This window comes from Glycine soja, chromosome 8 (genome assembly GCF_004193775.1).
Source record: "Glycine soja cultivar W05 chromosome 8, ASM419377v2, whole genome shotgun sequence".
Taxonomy (NCBI): domain Eukaryota; kingdom Viridiplantae; phylum Streptophyta; class Magnoliopsida; order Fabales; family Fabaceae; genus Glycine; species Glycine soja.
Genome location: NC_041009.1, coordinates 6,625,323 through 6,647,257, shown reverse-complemented (window position 1 = coordinate 6,647,257; position 21,935 = coordinate 6,625,323). Strand labels below are relative to the sequence as shown.

General features: G+C 30.6%; 4 protein-coding genes across 6 annotated transcripts; 2 read left to right on the top strand and 2 right to left on the bottom strand.

Moving 5' to 3' along the window:
• Positions 1–465: 465 nt before the first annotated feature.
• On the bottom strand, positions 466–1,629 carry LOC114420863 (pentatricopeptide repeat-containing protein At1g06143-like). Its single transcript, XM_028386581.1, has 2 exons — positions 1,396–1,629; positions 466–1,236 (listed from the first exon to the last, which is right to left on the bottom strand). The coding sequence occupies exons 1-2, from the start codon at positions 1,627–1,629 to the stop codon at positions 466–468; spliced, it is 1,005 nt and encodes a 334-aa protein (XP_028242382.1).
• Positions 1,630–2,850: 1,221 nt separating this feature from the next.
• On the bottom strand, positions 2,851–6,029 carry LOC114422550 (thioredoxin O2, mitochondrial-like). Its single transcript, XM_028388964.1, has 7 exons — positions 5,733–6,029; positions 5,566–5,631; positions 5,340–5,390; positions 4,696–4,775; positions 4,441–4,485; positions 3,485–3,579; positions 2,851–3,119 (listed from the first exon to the last, which is right to left on the bottom strand). Exons 1-7 carry the CDS (start codon positions 5,932–5,934, stop codon positions 3,110–3,112), a joined length of 549 nt encoding a protein of 182 aa, XP_028244765.1. The 5' UTR covers positions 5,935–6,029; the 3' UTR covers positions 2,851–3,109.
• A 2,010-nt stretch (positions 6,030–8,039) lies between these two features.
• On the top strand, positions 8,040–10,209 carry LOC114421498 (60S ribosomal protein L35a-3-like). Its single transcript, XM_028387447.1, has 5 exons — positions 8,040–8,195; positions 8,704–8,739; positions 8,853–9,081; positions 9,162–9,204; positions 9,981–10,209. Exons 1-4 carry the CDS (start codon positions 8,164–8,166, stop codon positions 9,201–9,203), a joined length of 339 nt encoding a protein of 112 aa, XP_028243248.1. The 5' UTR covers positions 8,040–8,163; the 3' UTR covers position 9,204; positions 9,981–10,209.
• A 5,423-nt stretch (positions 10,210–15,632) lies between these two features.
• On the top strand, positions 15,633–20,379 carry LOC114421497 (uncharacterized protein At3g50808-like). 3 transcript variants are annotated; one of them, XM_028387445.1, is made up of 5 exons: positions 15,633–15,930; positions 18,412–18,486; positions 18,749–18,889; positions 19,934–20,129; positions 20,246–20,379. In XM_028387445.1, exons 1-4 carry the CDS (start codon positions 15,721–15,723, stop codon positions 20,108–20,110), a joined length of 603 nt encoding a protein of 200 aa, XP_028243246.1. In that variant the 5' UTR covers positions 15,633–15,720; the 3' UTR covers positions 20,111–20,129; positions 20,246–20,379. The 3 variants fall into 3 exon arrangements, with proteins under 3 accessions (XP_028243246.1, XP_028243245.1, XP_028243247.1); XM_028387444.1 differs by having other exon boundaries at positions 19,934–20,379; XM_028387446.1 differs by lacking the exon at positions 20,246–20,379 and having other exon boundaries at positions 19,875–20,082.
• Positions 20,380–21,935: the final 1,556 nt, after the last annotated feature.

Here is a 21,935-nt window from a genome sequence, read left to right as displayed (position 1 = left end):
CTGCCTTATATTATTCGCCAATTTAATATCTTACAATCTCCCCGGAAAATCTAGTGAAGTAGAATTTGTTTTGGTGGGCAGGGGGCATGGCATAGGTTAAGTGATCAAGGTGAAAAGAAAATTACAAAGCGCAAATGTTTTACACATGCATCTAATTGTTAATTTGCAGGTTTGAATGTGTGACCTGTCCATTCCTGCGAGGAGCTCTATTTGTGGCCCTATTTTATAGAAATACGCAGCAAAAGCAAACATGGATTTGAACACTTAAGCTATTTATCATATAAGTAAATTTTCTTTTATTCATACAAGTTATAATGATAATGTATTACAAGGAGATGCTTGTAATTATCTTGAACATTCAGAAGATCAAGAGCTTAAAAAAAAGTGATGACGAAGCATTTTAATTTGTAGTAACAGTATCACGGGAAAAGTAGTTTTTACTCTAGAAAGCAACATAACAAACTATCATAGTAACAATTTGGAAGGGTAAGACTTTCCCGCTGTTAAGTTCAGTCTTACCATTATCAATAGGTACTGATTCTTCATTTCGGGTAGTGTTCCATTTCGGGCACCACACCATAGGTGTCCTCCATTTGATGGAAAATTCTCAGGCCTTCCTCCACCTTTCCTCCATGGCTGCAGGCGAAAAGGATGCATAAGTAATGTGACAGCGTTGATCTTTGCATCTGACTGTTTCATCTTTCTGAAGAGTTGAAGGGCATCTTCAACAAGGCCGTGTTGGGCATAAGTGGATATTATTGCAGTCCATGAAACCGTGTCGGGGTTGGATATTCTTTTGAAAATTTTCATTGCCCCTTTTAGATTGCCACATTTGGCGTACATGTCAATTAGAGCACTTTCTATGCATGTTTCGGTATCCATGCTGGCCTTGCATGTCAGACCGTGAATTTGCTGGCCGTATTCTAGTAAACAAAGACCTCCACATGCAGTAATCACACTAGAAAGGGTAAAATGATTGGGTACAAAGCCTTCATTGCGCATTTGTGAGAAGATGGCCAGGGCTTTTCCCCATTCAGAATATTGGCAATATGCTGTCACCATGGTTGTCCAAGATACTATGTCTTTCTCTTGCATTCTATTGAATACATTTTCTACAGCTTCAAGTGAGTCACATTTGGCATATGCATCAGCAAGGGCATTGGTTGCACTAATCTGCATTGCATCGAATCCACATTTCAAAGCCATTCCATGAGTCTCCCTTAATGATTTCAGACACTTCAAAGCAGCAATTGAGTTAAACACACAACAGAATGTGTATAAATCTGATTGGATATTGTTTTGGCACATTCTTGTGAACAGTTGTAAGGCCTCTGTGAGAACCAGCTTGTGAATAACCCGTTATCATTGCATTCCAAGGTGTGTTAACTAAACAACCAAGTGCGGCGGGTCTATGTCAGATGCCCAAGTTCTCTTCGAATGAGTGGTTGAGTATGGGACTTGGTTAATCTGCTTCCACGTTGGTTCCTTTGAAAGTGTTGCAGTCTGAAGAAAGGAAACAATAGGTGTTGGGTGGTGTGAATGATGATGAAGCGTGGCTGCTTTGTTTGCGGAAGCATGGGGAAGATGACGAGGAGGTTGGTGCACGCGGTGTGCAATGGAGAAGCTCATGCTGCAAAATGTTTTGGACACGGAATTCCTCTGTTTTCTTATCTAAATAAAAACCAAGTGATTACAACTTCCAAGTGCTTAATGTGGTGAAATAATTCTTTGAATCGTTTGAGTACTAAGTTCATCATTAACAATTTTTTTTTTTATTATCAAACTTTACTTATCTCTGGATTAAACTTCAAATTAAATAAATTCATAAAACTTTACTTATCTCTTGATTAAATTTCAAATTAAATAAATTCATTTTCCTGATGAACCAAGGTAAGATAAAAAAAAAGTCTAAATAAACCAGTGTCTCTGTTGCTAAAAAAAATATTCAGTGTTAAAAGAAAAAAAAAATGGCATTATTTCTAAAGATTAATTTTAATGTACCGATCAACATAAAATATCTAAATATTTGTTTGAATTGGTATGACTGAAACTTGAAATATAATCTTTTAAGTAACTATTATTGAAATAAATAGTTTTCAAATATACAACAAATTTATAATTAGATGATAATATAAAAATTTATATATTGTAAGTTTATTCCAATTAAATTCTTATTTTATCCCCTGTAACTGTCAAGTTTCTTTAGATTAAAAGAATTATATAAGGATATATCTCCAAAGTAAACAAAGCAATGAATAATAATAAATAAATAAATAAAAACATGTTCAATGTCTGCATAGATTTAATGCAAATCAAAATATTCATCTCTCATAGCTCCAAGTCTACACAACCTTCAACTATCAAGGTTCTGTTTTTATGCAAACAAGACATTAACGAAGATTGAAATAAAGACTGAAAATGCTGAAATTGTATTCATTGCAATCATTCTTTTGTTTATTTTGGTTTAATAATACCCAATTGATTCCTTAATTTATTTAAAGTGCTCAATTAATTCTCTTAGTTTTTTGGCTATGCTCTTTTGTTTTCTAATTTTACCCAATTGGGTCCTTTAAAAATCTTAACAATTATTAAAGTTCTTGTTTTTAGTTCGTTAAACCCTTGAGGTGTGAAGAGCCTAAAGAAACTTAGTTGGGAAAGCATGCGCAAGGAAGAAAAAAAAGACGTTCAGGTTGATGACTTGGTCAAGCTAAATTCCACCTGAGATGAAACCCGTAATGTATTTCACAAAGTCGTGCTAGGTCCCTCGGAATGAACAAAGCATGACCTCAAATGATCAATTTTTGAAAAACAACGCTAAAACAACATAAAAACAAAACTTGCAAACTTGGATCCTACAAAACAACAATTAAGTATCATATAGAAGATAAATTAGAATGATGTCAATTTTAAGAATTTTCAACTTCTCAATATTCCTTCTATAAAAACATTACGTATAACAAATATCCCATGTCCTAAAGACCTACACAAAACACTTCAATATTAAACCAAGACATTGACACCAGCATATCAAGAGGGACGCCTAGACATACTCCAAGCAGCCACAGTTCAATCATTTTGCACTTCATCGTCCATTCAGCCAAAATCAAAGTCAGTCCTTCCTGAAACACAAAAAGCTTAGTTAAGCCAAAATTCAGCATATAACAATAAAATTTTATGCTGGTCACAAAATCCAGTGAGAAGCAAAACCATCTCAATAGATTCAACCAGAATGTTTCCTTTGGGTGGCAGGGGGGCCAAACTAGGCAATAAGTGATCAAGTGATTACAGTGAGTGAAATTACAAAGCAAGAATGTTTGACACATGCATATATAACAGATCAGTAATCACATTCAGAAGTCGGAACAGAACATTACAACTTGAAAAGCACCAATGTTAAACCTAATGGAAGGGCTGAAATAACAGCCTCACAGTGCATGCATCATATTTAGAAAGCATAACATGAAGTTCAACTCTGAAGGATTACTTGAAGAGTTTCTCTGTGATATAGTTTAATCGCGCAACATCAGCACCTATAAGCTCATCAGCCTTTTTCCCATTCTGAAAGAAATGAAGTGTTGGCTGCAGAAGGTAAAATCATTGTTATTATGTTATAACCTTCAGGAGGAGGTATATTGCAGTGAAGAGACAGTTAAGATTGCAAGGGAAGGCATTATAAAGCAAATTCTACTGTCTCCACTGAATTTATAAAAATAAAAAAAGAGAAATGGCACATTTCTTTATTTATATATGAACAACTCAATCACTTGGGTTTAACCGGTGCATGCCATTAGTCGCAGAAGAAACAAGGGAAGAGATAAAATCTTAAAGTTCAAGTCATGAATTTCATGTTACCAAAAAATTTCCAGATATTTATGGTCTGAAATTGCCAAAATCTTCAGTGACTCCATAATTACGAAATGATATTAAAATCAATGCTACTGTAACACACTTATTCAATGACACATAAACCTGTGCACATTTAAACTGACAAGACACATTAAAGTCAATTGACAATGAAAACACAGCTTACCTAATTGAGCATGTATTTATACAAATTACAACTAGGTCTGAGAATATGAGCATGACATCTATGATCAAAAGATTTAAAAGTCTATCCTGCATTATGTTTTCACCATTTCATTAATGAAATAATAATCTAATTAAGGAGCTAAAGGAAGACAAAAGAAAGTTTAAAAAATAAAGATCATCGAAGCAATACCAGAAAGATGTAAACAAACAAAAAGAGGCATGCATTCATAAAAACGATGACTAAACAGCTGGAGAGAAGTTTCAAATTTCTCAGCCATATTCTTTTAACGAATGCCTAACATGATTCACATGCTACAACCAGATTATACTGTATACATGCGTGAAAAAGTTTTTATCACCACAAACAGTATCTGAACACATAAATTTCTAACAAAATGTTAAATGAATTACCACAGATGAAATCTGCAACTTGCCCAGTGTGCCTTGAAGTGCTTCCTGGGATAGATGGAAAGAAAAAGTAATGGTAGATTAAGCCACCTTGACACGTAGCAAATTCTTGATGCCATAAAGCAAGAAAATTTTGAAGTAAATACAAAAACATAACATGCAAAAAACGAAACCACCAGATCCCCAAAATGAAAAAACCTAATGGTTGCCAATGAAATTAGTGACAGGCTAAATTTGACAAATTGGTTTGCTCCATACCTGATCAATGTCAATCTTATATGTTGTTACATGAGGGTACTTCTTACTGAGCTCCCCAACGATAGGTGAAATAAACCTGCCTAAACAGAAACATACACCAGGAAAATTGTGAGAATTTCTCTTTAGAATATACACAGCGAGAAAGAAAAAAATTATAGGAACATCACCTCTCAGCAGATTGTCAATGGGCATAACATGTGTCATCCACATAATTTATACACAAGCATGATGACAGTTTAAACAAAAGACTACAACCAGAACAAGGGCAGGAATCTTGTTTGCAAATTTGAAGTTTATAATAAAGAGATCTTAGGGGTATTTTTCAATTTTAACATCCATGAAGATGAGGGGGATTGGAACCTAATCTTACTAGACAAAGCCTAATATCATCAGAATTTCCAGTTTTTAGCACATCAAAAGCATGTTTCTTTTGAATTTAGCACACAGGTGAAGATCCCGTGTGTATAATTCATGGGTGAAGCGTAATTTATTGTTTGGTATCATCACCAAATATTCCTTTTAATTAAAATTATGTGATCACTTTCTCAATTCTCATTGTCCTTTTGCAATGGTCATGTACATGCCCCACCAACAACACAGTAAAATATCGTAGAACAACAAAAAGAACAGACACAGGAACTTACAAGGTCCACACCAAGCCGCAGTGAAATAGAAGACCGCGTGCAACGAGTCATCTGTTCAACAGAATTTTGTCAGCAAGAAGTACTCAGCTCTCCGTATATATATATATATATAACAGAACAGAAGAACAATAAAATATTCCCAAACCTGTATCAGAGTGTATTTGCTTAAATAATCGAAAAACAAAATATTACAACAGAGAAAACAGAAAATAGTAAGAAGACATGCCTCGGACTTTGGTAAGGATATTGTTGAACTCTTCCTCGGAATTAACAAGGACAACGTCGGAAGGAGCTGAAAAATGATTCAACATTAGACTTTTAGTTATTACTACATATAAAAAATCAAACGACGTATAATGTAAGAGATATATATATATAGAGAGAGAGAGGGACCTGAGGCGGAGGAGAGGGAGCGAGAGTGGTGGAAGGAGGGGAGGAGGGAGAGCTGAGAGGAGGCAGTGGCGGCGGCGGTGGTGGCTAAGAGAGAGGATTTTGATGGGAGTGAGGGAAGAATTCGGTTGAAGGAGAGTGGGAGAACCCTATTCTTCATTGCGTGACGAAGCGCCAAGGATCGAACCACCCAGTTTCTCGCCATCACGCTGATTCTGCTTCCCCTTTCTCCTTCCCTTTGCTTTGTTTTGCTTTCTCACTTCATAAACACTTTTTTTTCTGGGCTTAGGGTTTACACATATGAATTCTTACCACACTTTAATTTCATAATTTTTAATTTTTAATTACATGTGTTTCTTTCTGAAAAAAAAAATGTATAATTCAAAAGAGTGATTTTTTGTTTTTTAAAAAATTATCTCTATATTATATATTATTCATTTTTAATACACACTGCTTTCTATTCTGTTCCCATACTATTTTCATAGTATTATAAAAATTATTGTGAAAATAATTAGTAAGAATATAATTATTTATTTTAAATTTTTTAATAATAAAAGTGTTATTGAAATTTCTCCTACAACTTTTTTGCTCATTTTATTAAACTTTTGAGTTTTCTCTCGTTCAAGCAAGGTATTTATTCTTTTCCTTTTACGCTTGTTCAATGCCCTCCATATAAATAAAATAAATAAGAGTGTCTAAATAAAAAAATTACTAATAATGAAATCTACTCTATTTTTAAAAAGTAAAACACAAATTTAATAAATATCACAAGGAAAAAAGTAATAACTATGAAAATTTATAAATTAGAAATTAACATTTTTAAATAACCCTACTTGAAAGAGTAACTCAAAATATACTATAAATTACTAAAAAAACTTATTTATAAAATATTTTTATTAGATTAAATAATTTTTTTGTTGTTTTAGATTAAAGATCACAAGTGTCTCATAACTTACAGAAAATAATTTTTTGCTCACAATGGTTACTTTTGTTAGTTCGAAGAAATTTTACATAAAAAAGTCAAATTAAATAAATTTTTTCAATATAGCATGATTCAATCTTGTGTATGATAACAAAATTTTCAGCTAAGAAACCAAAAACTAACTAAGGGTGGATTTGTTCAAATTTTAAAAAATAAGTTTAAAATAAACATTCTTTTAGAAAATATTATTTTAAGATCTATTTGTTTCTTAAAATAAGCAAAAAATTGTTTTTAAATCAAAAACAGTTTAAATAAACACAAAAAAATATTTATTTTATTAAACCGATCCTAAACCATTAGTGACTATGTAGCCTTGTGGCGGTTTTTTAAAAATGCAACATTGATGTTCCAATTTTTTACGAAGATGACACGACATGTTTATCAACTTGTATAAGGAATCAGAATTAGCAGGGGAATTTTATGACTACAAGAACATAATGCTCTTATACAGTACTATCACCACAGAAAAGCTGAAGCATCATTCACATAAACATTGCAAACGGATTAGCTTTTATGAATTTGAAGCATGTTATCATTGAGTTAGATTGTAAGTAAGTAGTGGGCGTATTCAATGGCAAGAGATTTGGAGGGATGAATTGGGAGTGATTCTTAGAAACTCCTTAGCCGATATATCTCTCCATTATGCAGAGCTAGCATGCAAAGTTCATTCATAAGCAAACTAATCAAGTTGTTCACATTTTCAGTATATTTTTGTCCTTCGTTTTTTTAATAAAACATGGTCTTACACTTTTAAAAAATGTTCACATTTTAGCTAAGGTGTCTAAATCTTTCGTTTGTCTACAAGATTTTTACTCCTACATGTAATCAACCAGTTTTTTATATATAGAAGTCCATGATTCATTAGGCAAAAGTATAAATTTAAGTGGGAATTGAAGCTTCAAATTCTCTCTCTGTTTTTTTTTTTTTTACTTAAATTGTTATAAAAAGATTTTAAATTTTATTTTCTTCAAATTTACTAAACAAAAAAATAATAATTAAACCATAGTCTTGAATTTTACAAAATTCTACAATTTAAATCAAAATTTCATTAAAATTTATAGTTTGTAAACTCTTAAAAGTTAAAATTATTTCTTATCCCAAAATTATTATAAATTCCCCATATATTTTGCAATGTAATTTTTTTATTGTAAGAAGAATTTATAATTTATATTTAGTAATTGGTGGGTTTTGACTAAGATCATCTGCTATGGAAAATACATGTAATTATTGAATATACAATTTTTTTTTTGTCCTTAAATACAAATATATATATTTTTTTCATTACTTAAAACTTCATATTGGGCTTAATGTGGGTTGGGTTTACCACTCAAAGCCCAACTGTGTAGTTCTTCCTTTCCCTATAAAACCCCTAAAAACCCATATTCCGATAGTTCTAGTCTAGGGTTACGCCGTCGTCGCTTTTTGTGTGTGTATCAGGTGCAGCTACCAACGATGGTGAAAGGTCGTCAAGGAGAGCGCGTCAGGTATTCATTCTTTCGTTTCTATATGCGTTTGCTCTCGCCCATTTCTCAATTTCACGCTCTATCGGTAACAGTTATCTGATTTTTCTTTCGAAACTCCATTGACAATTTTTAAATGGATTCGTTTTCTGTGTTTTTAAATACGGCGTACCCTGGTTTGCTTCATTATTTCCACCGTTGATTTGTTATTTAGGGTATGGTTTAATGATGTTTGTTAGAATTGGAGTGTAGTCACTGTTACAACCGGAACATATTTTATGGCTATCTCAGTGAAAGATGTATGACCTGGAGAAATTAATTTACTGATCTCACTGACAGCAAAAGAAAGTGATTTAAATACTGGTTTTTGTAGTTGTAGCATTTCAGATTTTAGGGTTTTGGGTATATATGTTGATTTGGGTTTGGATGATCTTACTTTATTGTGTTTTGTTCCTTCTTCAATGTCTATTTATTTGTATTTTCTATTAGTTGAAATTTGCCTAACACTGTACTTTTTTATCTTTTGCTTTAGACTCTACGTGAGGGGTACAATCCTTGGATACAAAAGGTAAAAGCTTGTTGCCCTGCTAGTTTAATTAAGTTTTTGCTTCCCCTTTTTTTTGTGTCTAGCTGCTTGTAAATGAAATGTCTGGTTTGTGATAAACTGGTGGTGTTTCTCAGGTCCAAGTCCAACCAGTACCCAAACACATCCCTGATCCAAATTGAGGGAGTGAACACCAAAGAAGAAGTAGGATGGTATGCTGGCAAGAAAATGGCCTATATCTACAAGGCTAAGGTGAAAAAGGATGGAAGCCATTACCGCTGCATATGGGGCAAGGTTACGAGGCCTCACGGCAACAGTGGTGTTGTCCGTGCAAAATTCAAGTCAAACCTTCCACCCAGATCGATGGTAATAATCTGACAGGGCTGTTTTTATTATGCTGGCTTTCTTTATGGTATTTGACTTTTTTGAGTTTTGATGCATTCCAGGGAGCTCGAGTAAGAGTATTCATGTATCCAAGTAATATATGAGGTAATCTCTTTTGTTGATGTTCTCTAACTAGTTGTTCTGTCTTTCTATTCTATGTAACATTCTTTGGAAATCCTGTGCTGTATTCCATGCGTTATGTCAGTGGATGTACTGCATCATTGGGTCTCCAAATGTGTATATAACATACATGATGACGATCCATTTGTTCATTATCCAAATGTGTGTAAATAACATACACGATGGTTATCCATTTGTTGATTATCCAAATGTGTATATAACATGTTGATTATTCATTTGTTGTACATTTATGCTTACTTTTTCACTTGTTTTTTTCTTTTTATAGATCAACACTCTGTTTGCCAATGTTGCTAGTTTAGTAAAACTGTTTTTACTTTTACATGCTGTCTAAGAGAAGAAACTAACAAATAATGGTAAATTTAATATTCATCTTTTGCTTGTGTAAGTGTTTATTTATGCTTAAAAAATTAATTAGGTTTTGTGAGAGACTGTTTATTGTTTATGATAACTGTTTCAAGTCCTCTATTCCTTGATTTTTAATGTTTCTTTTTTGTGAATTTTGAATGGACGTCATTGGTTTATACTGTTGTACATTTTCTGATGTTATTTAGTTACGAAAAATGTATTATTGCTTCAACATTAAATGGTAAAGAAATTTCTGCAAATTATTCTTCTACTCAGATGCTTGTTATTGTATCAGGATTTGTTCATGACCTTGGTTTAGTTAATTCTACTTATATCCCTGGATTTTACGTGGTTTAACTTACCCTAATTTTACGTGGTGGACATTTTTGTCGCAGATTCAGGTGATAAGACGCTCAGAATTCGCAGCTTAATAGTAGGCACAAGGATTTTTGTTTCAGCTTTGATAATTTTGTTGTCTGTCAACTTTTTGAGAATTTTCCTTACGGTTTAGACGTTCATTTGAACGAATGTTTTTCTCCGTTATTATAGCTATTGTCTATGAAGATTATATATTCATTACTATGAAGCGTGTGGATTTGGTTACCTTGAATGTTCGCATTTCTATTCCCGATTTTCATTTGGCAAAGTTACTCGGCTCCATCCATCGTAATTGTGCGTGTGTTGCTTAATAGAATTTAATTATTGACTGTATATTTTTGCATAGCTTTTACTTTTTGATTCACTTTTGATTTGTTAACGTAGTATGTTGCTGAAGTTTATCTCCGATTGGTTTCTTTAATAAACATGTAAAGCTAGATTTCCAGCTGGTAATTTAGTACTGGCGAGTTTTTTGGGTATGTTTAAGTGGCATTATGGAATAATTAGTCGATTAATTAAACTATGCCCCCTTATTTTAAATGAATATTTTTAAAAAATGGAATGAAAATCGTGGCAATGTTGGATATGTGGATATTCGTTGGCATCAAGAGCAATGCAGAATTGATATTGGCAATTTAGATGTTTTTTAAATAGTTGTTGCCTGAGAGGACTAATGCCAATCCATTTCCATAGGGCTAAGCCTTAAGATGACTAAAGATATGGATTGGAACCCTGGAACAAGCAAACTTGAAGCCAAAAGTAATGGAAATTCTCTTCCCTCCTAATTTCTAAACTATGCTCGCAATAAGATTGTTGTTATGGTTTTTCCTCTTCATAACCCAACAAACTGTGCTGAAACCTTTAGTCTGGAGAGAAGCACGAATGATCGGCAGTTCTCAACAGCATGCATCTGTTTATCAAGCTGTGTTGACTCATAGGATGCAACCAAAGAATCCTATTATTTACTAGAAAGAAAGGGTTAAAGTCTTGGGTTAGAAAATGGCTAGAAAGTCTCTATAATGATACCAGATATAGAAGGCTTTTAATTGGTTATGCTCGTTGTTCTAGCCTATTTGGTGTTTGCAAAGTCCCATATTATGCTATTCAAGCCAAGTTTCAATGGAAAAAGTCAAGCACAAGTAATTGACGTAGCAAAAGAGACCAGTTTCACTCTAAGAAAAGATCAATATTGTTCTGAGCATCAGATTCTTTGTGACCAACTATTTTGATTTGTCACTTTGTTGTGAGTTACCCGGGTTAATCTAGATTCTAGATTACAAAACTTCATTAACTTTTGTTTTTTTATAGATTATAATAATTATGACCTTGTGCATTAGTTTGAAGAATGTTTTTCATTGGAATCTCTTTTCATATAGTATGGTTTTACTAATAGTATGTTTGGTAACACGTTAGAAACTCAGGTCATGAATTAAGCTACAAAGAATAGTTTGTGTTTTTTACATTTTTTTTTTTTTTGAGAAAACAGTCTATACGTGAATCGACAACGGCAGTCTAAACATGCTATAAATGTAACCTGTATTATAATGATTTTTTTTAAAATAAAAATAAAATGGCATACCGCCCAAAATTAGTAGATAGCAACACTGCAATTAGGTGTTTTGAGTCATTCAATAAATAGAAAATTACTCGCTTTAGAGTTTCAACGAATTTGAAGAATAAAAATAGTTGACACGGTCGAGTTATTTGATAGTGTACGTGTCTTCTCTAAAGAAAATCTTATCACATATAGATAAAAAAAAATTAGAGCAGGAATAGGCCATCATGGTGCGTACCATTATTATAGATACATACGAATGTGGGACGTTTGGGGTCATGTAAGGAGCCTGGAAACTCAGAAAGAGATTTAATAAGACACAGGGTCTACAGTACTATTGATGTATCCAACAAAGGTTATGCAAAAATATAATAAATTGTGTTTATTAATCAAATGTTTCATGCTTTAATTTTGATTTTGGATATGAAATAAATCATTTTGTGTACTCATGGTTCAATAAATATTAATCATTATTTTTAATAGAAATTATTTCATATCAATATCAAAGTAAAAAGAAAATATTAATATCTAGACTAGATGAAGCAACTCTTTCATCATAAATAAAATAAAGACAAGAAAAGGATTATGCAATTTTGCATTAGAAATAGAATGAAGCGACTTTGTTTTAATGAACCTTGATGATATGACTTCACAATAATGCAAGACATTCCAAGTAGGTTAGCACCGCAAACATTAAAAATCGTAAGACACACGGCAAAAAATAAATATTATCAATGGGAAAGAAATGAACAAAAGAAGAACAGATTGAGGAGATAAAAACCAAAATTCAAACCAGAAGAAACTAGAAGAACCTATAGTTTGGTAATCGTATTACGATCTTATTCATTCAAAACTAGCATACTTCGGGAAAAAAAAAAGACTAAAATATACACTTTTATCTTTATCAATCAAGAATTGGTCCTAGTCATCTCCGATTATTTTTTTACCCAAAGTTTGAGATTTCTCTTCTCTCCCTGTTCCATGCACTGAGATCAATAATTGATTTGTTTCATTGTTTGAGACTGAGTCCAATTTTATTCCGCGGAATACTATGCAACAATTACTATCATCATATATGTCGAAATAAGTTCTACTTAATCATCATTTTGTTAAAAATAATGTTTCAAACGAGCTTGTATAATTTTTTTATGTTATTAAATAAATGCATTTCATGTCATCTCTTCTGAATGTTTTAGATTTATTATTTTCTCATCCATAATAAAAATAATAATTTTCTAATTTGATGCGACGCAAAAAGTACATTATTTTTTGTGTGCAAATCAAATCAAATATTTTTTAGATATCGCAAATCAAATATTTTTAACAACCTGTCTCCATTATTTTGAATGATTGACTGCAAAGTAATTGTAGAATGAAATGTCCTTTACATCAATAATGTGAAGTTCTGACGCATTGAAGAAAACAATCTATATAATTTGACCACCATGATTGATTCGACGGTACAAATCATATTTTGTTAGACATACAATAATCACGTAGAGCAATGCAGCCAATGCTAGTTAAAAAAAATTTGTATAAAAGTTTCACATTCTTCAACCAGCAATTATGCGGTGAGAATAGGTTACGTTAAAATAGACTTTGAAAGATCTGAACTTAATGTACGATGAATCTTTGAGGTTTGAATCTGACTTATAGTCTATCAAAAGTTTTTATTTTGGTTTGGCCTGATCTTTTTAAACGTCTGACCTGCTCTGATAGCCTTTTTAAAAGTCTTCTTTACAATAAATATTTAAGATTTTATAGAGTAAGAACGTAATAGGAAAGTTAAAGAAAAATGAAAGTGAATTAAAATAATAAGGAATATAAAATGACACATGACTCACACTTAAATTGTAATTAAAGTCTTCCTTGATTGTAGGAATAGAAGTTGTGGAACAATAATGCGTAATCAAAGTCTGATAGTTTAAAAAAAATTAATTTTATCTAAAAAATAATATTATATATTGATACCCAAAAAATAATATATATATATATATATATATATATAGGCCGACCTATCAGGCTTTTAAAGTTTTTAATAAGTATAAGCCTGATCTATTAAATTTAATAGGTTTTTTAAAAAGTCTGAGTTTAACTTTTTAATTAAATAGGACAGTTCAGGTCAGACTTTATGTAGGCCAGGTCGTAGATCCCTGTAGACCGGCCTAACCTATTTCCACCGCTATCGTCAATATAGATTATATCGGTATATTTATATATGTACGTAATTTGTTCATACATTACTAAATTCTCTAGTAAAAAAACTCTTAAGAACAACTATAATATTGTAAGCTATATATTTAAAAATAAACAACTGCATATTTTACAATTAATGTTGTTAAAATGGAAGAGAGTATGAGTAATTGAGTATATATAGGGACTGCATATGCGAGAGAAATTTGCTTATATAAATAACTATTTATTAATAAGAGAAAGAGTTTATGTAACTCTTTTTGGATTCCACTAATAAAGTTGACCTGATATCAAGTACATTATACCTTGTTTTCAAAGTCTTGTGAGACTATATAATAGAATAGAAGATAGATGTATTCTATCGTGTGTAAGGCTGTTTTTTAATTTTAATCCATCCAAAAGGTGCTGCTGAATCTAATTTTTTTGTATCCACCGTTTTATCACCTGGCATAATTTTTTAATACATTAAGTTAGTTGGTTAAGGTTATTTACTAAATAATTCTAATTAAGATTTTAATTTCTAAAATAGTATTAGATTAAAAAAATCTAACAAGATGACCCATCTATGGTGAAGATAGGTAGCTTTTGTGTCTTAGATAAAAAATACTGAATTATATAGTTATTTTACTTTCAGAATAAAAATCTTAATATAAATCATTTCACTTCGAAGCATTTGTTTAATCTGGCATTGATTTAAATTTATATGAAATTTCACTCAAATATCGTTTAAAATATTACTTATGAAAGACACGTGTGGGAGGAAGAGCATACAGAAAACCAAACATACAAAAAATCAATTGCATTAATTGGAAAACACTTATAATATGTTTGGATTTGCATGTAAGATATGCATAACCTTGTAATTTCACATCAATTTGGTTAAAGACATAAAAGCTAGCTTCCACCAGTTGCGCTTCTATTTTGACATAGGTAAACATATTGTACGATTGAAACCAAACGTATAATTAGAGTGCGTTTGGTTTTATGGTAAAAATAATGATAATTAACCATTAAACTTGATTTTATAATGAGAATTAGTTTAACTACAACCAACCATGGAACTAAAGATCCTAGATACGATGGTTAAAAAAATTGATTTCAGTTTAAGGACAATTTGACTAGAAGTAATAAAAACTAAAAAGTAACTTTTACGTTGAGTTGAACCAACTAGAGCCTAATTTAATTCCAATATAGTTTTTTTAGATAAAAACATAAGAACATAAATAATTTTATTTGAAAATCAGTTTTTTTTATACCAAAATCAGTATTACAAAATCAATTTTATTAAAAATAAATTTAAAAAGGTTCTTCTAAACACACATTCAAATTAATTATATATGAAAGGATGAACCTTAGTTAGATATCACCGGATTCAATTCATGCAAAAGTATAATATTTAATTTATTTGTTCTTAAAAGTTTTATTTAATTTCTTGTGATTTGGTGTAAGGTCTTGTTACATTTTATATATGAGAATAACTTATTTAATGAAAAAATTTATATCTAGCTTTCATATTATACAAAATTTTAATGGACCAACAAAGATATATATTACGAATAAAATTAATTTTTGACCTAATAAATTAAAAAATATTAATGTATTTGATTAAGAAGAAAAAAGCCTCATATTGAGAGGGAAGAATTTTTTTTTTAATATAATAGATATTATGATGTAATGAGAAGAGAGATAAAGAAAAATTAATCATGTTAATGAGATGCTTGATATTTAAAAATATTAAAATATCATGCCTCTTAAAATTTTAAGTTGACATAGTTAAGTCACACACATTACACATATATTAATCATTGTGAAGGATTGTAGGAAATATATGTTGGACTCCAAATTAAAGAGGCTTGGTAATTTTAAATGACTATATATCCATGACTAAAACAACATGTACATAGAGGATTGGTAATTGACGGGTAGTGTTAACTCTTATGACTTATGAGTTAATAGTATAGCAGAGAGAGAGAGAGAGAGTGAGGCCAGGGGTTTGGGATCAAAGATCAATGAAGGGCAGTGAGGCATCATCAGGAGGAGACATGAGTGTGAAGCCTGCATCTGCATGGCTTGAGAGGCTTATGGCTGAGACATTCTTTGGTGGTTGTGGGGTCCACCAGAATCACAAGAAGAACGAGAAGAACATCTTTTGCTTGCACTGTTGCCTTAGCATCTGCCCCCACTGCCTCCCTTCTCACCGCTCCCATTCCCTTCTCCAGGTATCTATACTATATACTATGTATCATCATATCACTATTATTTCACCAATTCCTCATCCTCTTCAATTCATATACTAATCCACTTTTTTTTATTATATATCCCCCACATATATATATAAAGTATTAACTCATCTAGCTACCTTTTTGTTAATTATTTCTTTGTGACTACCTTTAATTCTGCCTCTCTCACAACACTTCTTTTCTAGGCCAGCTAGTTGCAAATTTTTGGATTTTCTTTTCATATATACTCACATCCGTTGTGAATTGTGATTATGTCAATATAATGGGTATTAGTTTGCAAATTCATGGATTTTCTCAATTTGTGTGGGTCACTCTCTTCCTAGTTCCTAGTCATTTTTTCTACTCATCAGATGGTTGATTTGCATGTGTACGTTGGTTCTTTCCTTTTGATAGATTACTGACATGTTTGGATTAGATTGAATTTTCCTAACATCAATTCCAAAATCATGTTGAAAGTCAAAACAGAAAATAATTATTTTTATTTTTTCAGTTTTTCACCATGATTTTGGGTTCCTGAATCAATTCTTGTAGGTATCCAAACATGGTATACATTCATTTATATATGATATTTGGTTTGGATCTTAAATGGTTCCCTCAAAATTCTCATTCTACGGTTTTCTTTGATTATGTTTTCTCTGACATGCAACTTTGGAGGATTTATGACAGCTTCAAGTTTCGTTGTTTCTTTTTTTCCTTTTTACAGTGAAGATGGTTGCAGTCATTGAACTTTTCATTTCTAATTAATTTTAAAAGTAGTTTTGTACCAAATGGTTAAAGAATAATTTCCAGTGTTTTTGGATACCCTCTTATAGGAAAATTCGACATCAATTTTTAGGGTGTGTAATTTGGAAACCAGTTTACTATAAGGGAGAATTAACACTTTCTAATACCTGAAATTTGAAAGCAAGATTGTGTGTCATTGAAATGTCCATTTACCCTATTCTAACTGTTAACCAAACATACACTACATCTTAGCAGAAGATATTGATTAGTTATAGTTTATGCATTTTTAACTATTGCACGTGATTAATCATGTTGTTAATGCTAACTTATTTCTAATTAATGAAACATGCGCTTGACCTCGATGCCTTTTGTTTTTCCACGAGAAAAACAAGTGTTGTTACGTTAAAATTTTCTTTTCCTTGGATGAGGATTAGTGAGAACAGGATAATGATTTTTCTTTTTTTAAAAAGAAGTTGAAATTCTCGGTTCAACTTGTTTCATATTAATTCTCTCCGCTAGACTTGTTATGTTATAGATTATTTTTTTTGTCAGATATATGTTATAGAATTTTCTCTACCCATAAAATTCTAGTTTCTCTTTAAACAATTGAGGTTTGTTTTTCCAAAATTGAAAGCCCTGCCCCTTCTTGTTGATTAATCGAAGTCACTTCCGGTATTGTCTGGTTGTATTTGTTGTTTCCACATACATACATGTTTATGCATATATGATATATTTATACATGGTTTCCCGGAAGGGTTCACCCTGTCTTATTTGATTTTAACTTTTTGGTTTCTTTCCTATGAATGGAAGATCTCTATTTTTTTATCCATTTTCCCCTGCAAAGGTTACTCAGCTGTTCCTTTCATGGAAAGCGAAAAGTTTGACCAAATGGTTCCCAATTCACGTTGTGTCTCTTTAGTTTATTATTATTTGTATAGGAACCCAAAATTTCTTCTAAATTACTGTTTTTCACAAGTTGTAAAAGTGAAATTAACTCAAATTCTTTAAATAAGATACTAAATTTGAATTTTGTGAATGATGAAAATTAGTCAATTGATAAAGTAAATAAGTATTTCATACTAATAAAATAATCATCCAAAAAAAATATTATTCTCCACGTAGACACTCTCTCAATTCTTATGATGATAAAAAAAAAACTTGTTAAAAATTATTCTAAGAATGTTAGATTTGGTTTTCAAAACTTATAAAGTACCCTTATCTCATCCCTTCATAAATTTTAAACACAACTAAATAATATTTTTTTAAAAATAAATTAAATAGTTAAGATCACATGTAGTGAAAATGTAATAACAGAGAATTTCAACCCGTGGAAAATTCATAACATGCTCATAAAAATAAAAGAAAGAAGATTTAAAGAGATAAATAATTAAGAAAATTAATTATACTTAATTATAAAGATAAAAAGCAGAATAATTTGATATGATTGAGAGTTTTTTTTGTTAATTGCATTAGCGTTGAAATATGAGAAGAAATAGAAAATTGAAAATATTTAATTAAGGAGAATGAAATTCTCACTTTTTAAATTATATATTTAAGTATCAAAATAAGTTGTTGGTGTGACTAGAATTAAACTTGATTTGCTTAAGGAAGTAGAGTAACTTGATCTCACACACATAATTAATAATTTTTTTATTTATTATTTTTTTGTTCACATATATGTCAATATGTGACCAATAATGGTATACACTAATGGAGGTTTTTGATGCCATTGTACAGGTGAGAAGGTATGTTTACCATGACGTGGTTCGATTGGGTGATCTGGAAAAGCTCGTCGATTGTTCCAATATTCAGGTCGGACAAATGCAATTCTTTTCAAGAAAATACAAAAACTTTTGTTTATCTCCCCAAAATAAAATAAAATAAAATAATTAGTTAGGGTAGAAAATAGACTTTGCTAGTTTTTTTTTTTCTCCTTATTACTACTGAGTAGTAATAATTAGAGCAAAACTAACACATGCAATGCCATTTGGTAAAAGTGAATAATCTTAGAAGTAATAATTAGTTAATTAGAGTGAGTTTAACATATATAATTGGTCGTTTGAATGGGTGGCAGCCATATACCATTAACGGTGCGAAAGTGATATTCTTAAATCAGAGGCCACAGTCAAGGTCATGCAAAGGCACTGCCAATGCTTGCTGCACTTGTGACAGGATTCTTCAGGAGCCCTTTCACTTCTGCTGTCTGTCATGCAAGGTTTTTGTCTCATGTCACTGTTACTCTCTCTCTCTCACTCGTACTCACTTTCTTATTTATTTTTTTATTTGGCTATTAACTCTTACAAACAAATTACTGGTCAAGATCCACGTTTTTAAACCTTGTCAACATTTGATTTGTTTTTAGTGTAAAAATGCCGAATTGTTTTGTAGCATGTTCATGCTAATCAATTAAAAAGTACCTTTGTGATGCCCATATAAAAAATATTGGCGTAAAGGGAACTTTCTTCTTTTAGTAAAATTAATTACTATGTCTATTACGAAACTGGGAAAAAAATTCTTTAGAGTTTAAACACATTGATGTCAGTTTCTAGTTCATAGGCCTTTTGTGTTCCCAACTACATAAATTTATCAAGAATAAGAAGAAGAAAAACCTTTTAAGATAAATTGAATTTATATTTATAATTATTTTTTAAAAACAAATTCATTTAAATACGAATTACGTACTCTACGTATTATCACTTGTATATTATTTACAAACACTGAAAAATGAATAAAGAATCTACTGTGTCCCCATTATTAGTATTTTTTTTATATACATTTTAATCCTTATGTTTTAATTTTGTGACAGGTTTACACAGTCAGAAAATAGATTAAAACATGAGAAAGTTGCCGATATAAGAATTGAAATATAGAGTGTTTAAGTATAGAAACTAATACACAAATTTGTCCAACCAAGTTTATGGACAAAATAATTAAGTAAACGGGAACTAATTATAAGCTAGTATGTTTTGTTTGAAAACTTCAAATGTGACGGTCAGACAAATAAATTAATAAATAATGGTAAAAATTGCAGCTTTTGTTTTTTCTGTTTTGGGTGATGTGTTTAAAAAGTCTACCTTTTTCTTGACACTTAAAAAAAAAGTCTACATTTCAACCTGCATTTACATAAATGTAACACTGCAGTTTTTTGAAGATGAAAATTAACGTTGTACCCCACAAAAAATAATTGTATGTAAATGCAGGTTGATCACATGGTATGTGAGGGTCAAGCATTATTGAATATGATTTTACATTTTTGCAGTTCGAGGGTCTAAGAGTTGATTGCTATACCCAATTTGTCCCCACCTCCTCCTGCTCGAATACTGAGGCTACCAGTAACAGCATTGCCAACAACAACAACAACAAGAACACCAATGGCTTCTTCCTCTCTCTTGGAAGCAGGAGAAAGGGGGCTCCCCATAGAGCTCCACTCTCCTAGCGAAACCAAATAAATATGGGTACATTTTATTATTTGACCTAAACTTATGAACTAATAAATGAGTTCTAGGTTTTAGGTTATGTCACCTTTGCTATGTGTATTTTCTCTCTCTCACAATTGTATCTTCCTTTGAAGGATCTTATTTGCGGGAATTGGATTTGCTGCAATGATGCAGAAATAAATTTAGACCGTTGAATGAAGATTGGACAGTTTATATTTTGACTGTTTATTTTAAGTTTAGCATTTGAGTTAAAATATGATTCGTGTGATCTTCATCGGATGATGTCCATTAATTGACTGCGTAGATGCATTAAAACTCTGACTGCAGAGAATCTGGATCCTTATTAGAGGCATAGTGATCACTATTTGTTTATGTTCTTGAGTTAGTGTCTGTATTAATTTTCAATTCAACACATTACTAGAGTCGGCATAGTGAAGAGAAGATTTGGATAGTATGTATAAGATAATTAGGTTTTAATTTCAGTGTGATTATTGTAAAAAAAAAAAAATATTATGCTTGTATTGATTTGAAGAATTTTTCATTATCATCTAAGGTGGTTAACGAAGCTGCCAATTTTGCTATGATGAAATGGAAATTTTTAGTGTGTGGTGTTAATGAAATATACTATTGTTGTATGAGTAAGGAACTATACCTTATCCTTCTTTACTGTTTGACCTTTTTCTTTTTCACATGTTGGTATTCTTAGTCAAGAGGATTTTAACTACTAGCTAGTAAAAAATCTTCCCATCAAAATATCTCGAACTCTAAATTTAAATTTTAAGTATGTAATTTCATTAATTATTTAAAAATAGATTTTTTTAAGGTAAATAATTTTTTTCATCATTCAGAAAGAGAATTTACCTATTCACACATGTGATTAAGATTGTCTCTAATAAAAAATATATATAATCTATAAAAAATTAAAAAAAACTTATATTTGTAGAGTTTAAATTTTATAAACTATCAATATAAAAAATATACTGTCAATTAATTACAATTATTATTAGTGAGGTTTTTAAAATAATTTTATAAAACTTAACAAATGTGCAATAATTCATAATTAAAATAATGATATAAAAATATCTTGAACATATTCTATTTATGGGCGAATGTCTGTGAGTTCGCCAGTAAAATCATATACATTTACTTGTATTATATTGCACATTTCTTTTTTACGTACTACATTGTAAAGGACTGACAGATTATTCGGGCATTATATGTAGCTAGTATAGTAGTATGAAAAAAAATGAAATGTACAGATTATATACTTGATTTTACATGTTTTTTTTGGGGGGTTACAAACTTGTTTTTTACATTATTAATCTATAACACATAAATATGTGATTTATAAATATTATATATGACATAAATATTTTATTTTTAGTTCCGTTGTAAATTTATATTTTCATGTAAAGCAAGTATTTCATGTAACTTAGATACTAATATATATTCATATAAAAAAAATTATTTAAATTGATCTCTTAATTTATGTATAAATGTTTTTTTCACATAAAATTTCGATCTCATATAATATAATTTTTTTTATTCAAAGTAGTAATTTGTATAAAGTTGTCAAGTTTAAAGTATTCATAAATTTATATTAATGATCGTAGCATATATAAAGTATGTATTTATCTTTTAACATGATTTATTTCATATTTAAAAGTCATCTAAAATTTAAACTTTAAATCATTTTCACTGTGTTAATCTTTGTTGGTCTTATATAATATAAATATCAACATATAATTAAAGGTTTTTTTTTTATATGATATTTATTTTAAGATTATCACCATTTGAAGCAAGGATAAATCCAGAAATGTATTA

Bases quoted from the DNA above. Each gene is read 5' to 3' on its own strand.
- LOC114421498 (XM_028387447.1), top strand. From the start codon at position 8,164: ATGGTGAAAGGTCGTCAAGGAGAGCGCGTCAG. The intron at 8,196-8,703 runs GTATTCATTCTT...CTTTTGCTTTAG, and splicing joins CGTCAAGGAGAGCGCGTCAG to ACTCTACGTGAGGGGTACAA. The intron at 9,082-9,161 runs GTAATAATCTGA...GATGCATTCCAG, and splicing joins ACCTTCCACCCAGATCGATG to GGAGCTCGAGTAAGAGTATT.
- LOC114421497 (XM_028387445.1), top strand. From the start codon at position 15,721: ATGAAGGGCAGTGAGGCATCATCAGGAGGAGACATGAGTGTGAAGCCT. The intron at 18,487-18,748 runs GTCGGACAAATG...AATGGGTGGCAG, and splicing joins TCGATTGTTCCAATATTCAG to CCATATACCATTAACGGTGC. The intron at 18,890-19,933 runs GTTTTTGTCTCA...ACATTTTTGCAG, and splicing joins TCTGCTGTCTGTCATGCAAG to TTCGAGGGTCTAAGAGTTGA.
- LOC114420863 (XM_028386581.1), bottom strand. From the start codon at position 1,629: ATGAGCTTCTCCATTGCACACCGCGTGCACCAACCTCCTCGTCATCTT. The intron at 1,237-1,395 runs GTTGTTTAGTTA...GCTGCTTTGAAG, and splicing joins ACATAGACCCGCCGCACTTG to TGTCTGAAATCATTAAGGGA.
- LOC114422550 (XM_028388964.1), bottom strand. From the start codon at position 5,934: ATGGCGAGAAACTGGGTGGTTCGATCCTTGGCGCTTCGTCACGCAATG. The intron at 4,776-5,339 runs GTAAGTTCCTGT...GTTTCTGTTTAG, and splicing joins TGCGGCTTGGTGTGGACCTT to GCAGGTTTATTTCACCTATC. The intron at 4,486-4,695 runs GTATGGAGCAAA...CATCTATCCCAG, and splicing joins ATAAGATTGACATTGATCAG to GAAGCACTTCAAGGCACACT.